The sequence below is a fragment of the Erinaceus europaeus genome, chromosome 10, assembly GCF_950295315.1.
Source record: "Erinaceus europaeus chromosome 10, mEriEur2.1, whole genome shotgun sequence".
In the NCBI taxonomy this organism is placed as follows: domain Eukaryota; kingdom Metazoa; phylum Chordata; class Mammalia; order Eulipotyphla; family Erinaceidae; genus Erinaceus; species Erinaceus europaeus.
In genome coordinates, this window is record NC_080171.1 from 14,023,719 (window position 1) to 14,025,908 (window position 2,190).

Consider the following 2,190-nt stretch of genomic DNA (forward strand, 5'->3'; position numbering starts at 1 on the left):
GGGTGTGAATGATGGGGAGTGGGGATGCAGGTTCGTTGAGCCACAGTCCAGACTCCGAATCAGGTTTCAGGGAACAGGGAGAACCAGCTCAGAGTCCCGCGGAGCACAGATTTCACCCGTTCGACAAGACAAGACAAACAGAACAGATCCAGATGCGCTTGCAGGCTCGTCCTCATCCTAGAAAGACAGGCGCCGTGGGGCCTTTGATGGTAGGAACTGGTCACAGGCACGGGGAAGCTCGGCTTTCGCGCAGTGGAGACGGAAGAGTGAAGCTACGTGCACCCCCGCACCCTCCATTTCCCGTGTAGCCGCTGCGCCTGCCGCGCCCCTGAATCTGGCAGGAAGGATGCTCGCGGCTACTGCGCCCCAAGGCCTGTCCTCCGGGCGCTCGGTCCTGCGTCCCAGCCTGCGGTCAGTCCGCCTCTCCCCACCTGCCCCCATTTACAAAGCGCGCCGGGTGCTCGGGTGCGACGCCGCACCGCGCGACCGCGCCCCCTGCCGCCCCCCCCCCCGCCCGCTCCCGGTCCTCCCCGGGAGGGTCTGAACTCGGTCCGTCCCTGAAGTTCTGTCCTCGGCGATGCTCAGGTCGTGTGGACGGACAGTCGAGGAATTTGTGACTCTTCCGACCGCACGCTCGGCTCACATGGCGGATACAAACCGGTCCGCCCCGCCAGGATAGGTGGCCGCGTGCCGGGCATGGTAGGCACCTCCGCTGCCCCCTCCGAGCTGCCCGCCCGGGTTGTAGCAGGCCCCCAGCGCCCCGAACTGGCCGGGCGACGAGCGCCCGTAGAAGTCCACCGCGGTCTCCACGCCGCCGGCGCCGCCGGCCGGGGGCGACGTGGGTCCGGCCAAGCGGCCCGCGGCTGCGAAGAGCGCGCCGCCCGCGCCTTGCGGGTACGCCCCGTCCGGGCCCGCGTAGGCCGCCGCGTAGGCCGCCGGGGTGGCCGTTCGCGCCCCCGCGCAGCCGGCGGCCGGGTAGCCGGTGGTCGTGGCCGCGGCGCCCGCCGACGCAAAGGCGCAAGAGCCGGCCGGCCCCGACGGCGCGGGGCCCAGTTCGGGGCTGAGCGGCCGCTCCGGCACCAGGCCGAACACGCGGCACGGGCCCGGCGACGCGGCCGGGTAGTAAACGGGCGGCGGCGCGGCGAGCGAGGGCGGGGCGTAGCCCGCATAGACGGCGCCGGGGTACGGCGGGCGCGCGGCGGGCACGGCGCCCGGGAAGATGGCGGCGGCGGCGGCGGCGGCGGCGGCGGCAGCGGCGGCGGCCGCCGCGTCGTGCATGTAGGCCGGGTAGGTGGACAGGTCCGAGCGCTTGAAGCGCTTGCGGCGGCGCAGGAAGCTGCCGCTCTCGAACATGTCCTCCGCGTTGGGGTCGAGGGCCCAGTAGTTGCCCTTGCCCGGGCGGCCGGCCTCTCGGGGGATCTTGAGGAAGCAGTCGTTGAGCGTGAGGTTGTGTCGGATGCTGTTCTGCCACTTCTTGGGGTTGTCGCGGTAGAAGGGGAAGCGCTCGGTGATGAACTTGTAGATGCCGCCCAGCGTCAGGCGGCGCTCGGGCGCGTGCGCGATGGCCATGGCGATGAGCGCGATGTAGCTGTAGGGCGGCTTCCCGCGCTGCAGGGGCCGTTTGCGCCGCCGCCCGCCCGCGCCGCGCCCCGCCGCCTCAGCCGGGACCCCCGCCGCCGCCGCCGCCGCCGCCTCCCCGCGCTCCTCCTTCACGGACGCCAGCGCCTCAGGCTGCTGCTGCTGCTGCGGCTGCGGCGGCGGCGGCGGCGGCGGCGGCCCGCTCTCGGCCGTCATGGCGCAGCCGTCCTGCGTTCCCGGGGCGTCCCCGCCGCCCGCTGCTGTCGAGGGTCGCGGGCTGGCCCGGGAGTCTCGGGCCGCTCGGCGGGGTCCCCGTGGAGAGCTGCGGGGAATGTCGCGGGCTGGCGGGGAAGGAGCGCGCCGGGGCCTCGGCGCTCGCGGGTGGGCGCTCGGGACCTGCTTCCCGCCGCCGACGGCTGCGCTCGCGTCCCGGAGCTGGCGGCCCGGCGCCCGCCGCTGGCGAGACCCCCGAGGAGGCAGGTCCCTGCGGCGCGGCGGCGGCGGCGGCTCTGCCCGCGGGAGCCAGGCTGCCGCGGGGTCCAGAAGCGGTCGCGGCGCCGCTGCTCTGCTGGGCTCCCCCGCGGCCGTCGAGGTCACGCGCGCTGAGGCGGC

At 74.6% G+C, this 2,190-nt stretch overlaps 1 protein-coding gene across 1 annotated transcript; it reads right to left on the bottom strand.

Moving 5' to 3' along the window:
• Nucleotides 1–639: 639 nt before the first annotated feature.
• FOXE1 (forkhead box E1) lies at nt 640–1,962 on the bottom strand. Its single transcript, XM_060198905.1, has one exon. The coding sequence runs from the start codon at nt 1,792–1,794 to the stop codon at nt 640–642; it is 1,155 nt and encodes a 384-aa protein (XP_060054888.1). The 5' UTR covers nt 1,795–1,962.
• Nucleotides 1,963–2,190: the final 228 nt, after the last annotated feature.

Excerpts from the sequence above, each read along its gene's own strand:
- FOXE1 (XM_060198905.1), bottom strand. The coding sequence starts at position 1,794 with ATGACGGCCGAGAGCGGGCCGCCGCCGCCGCCGCCGCCGCCGCAGCCG.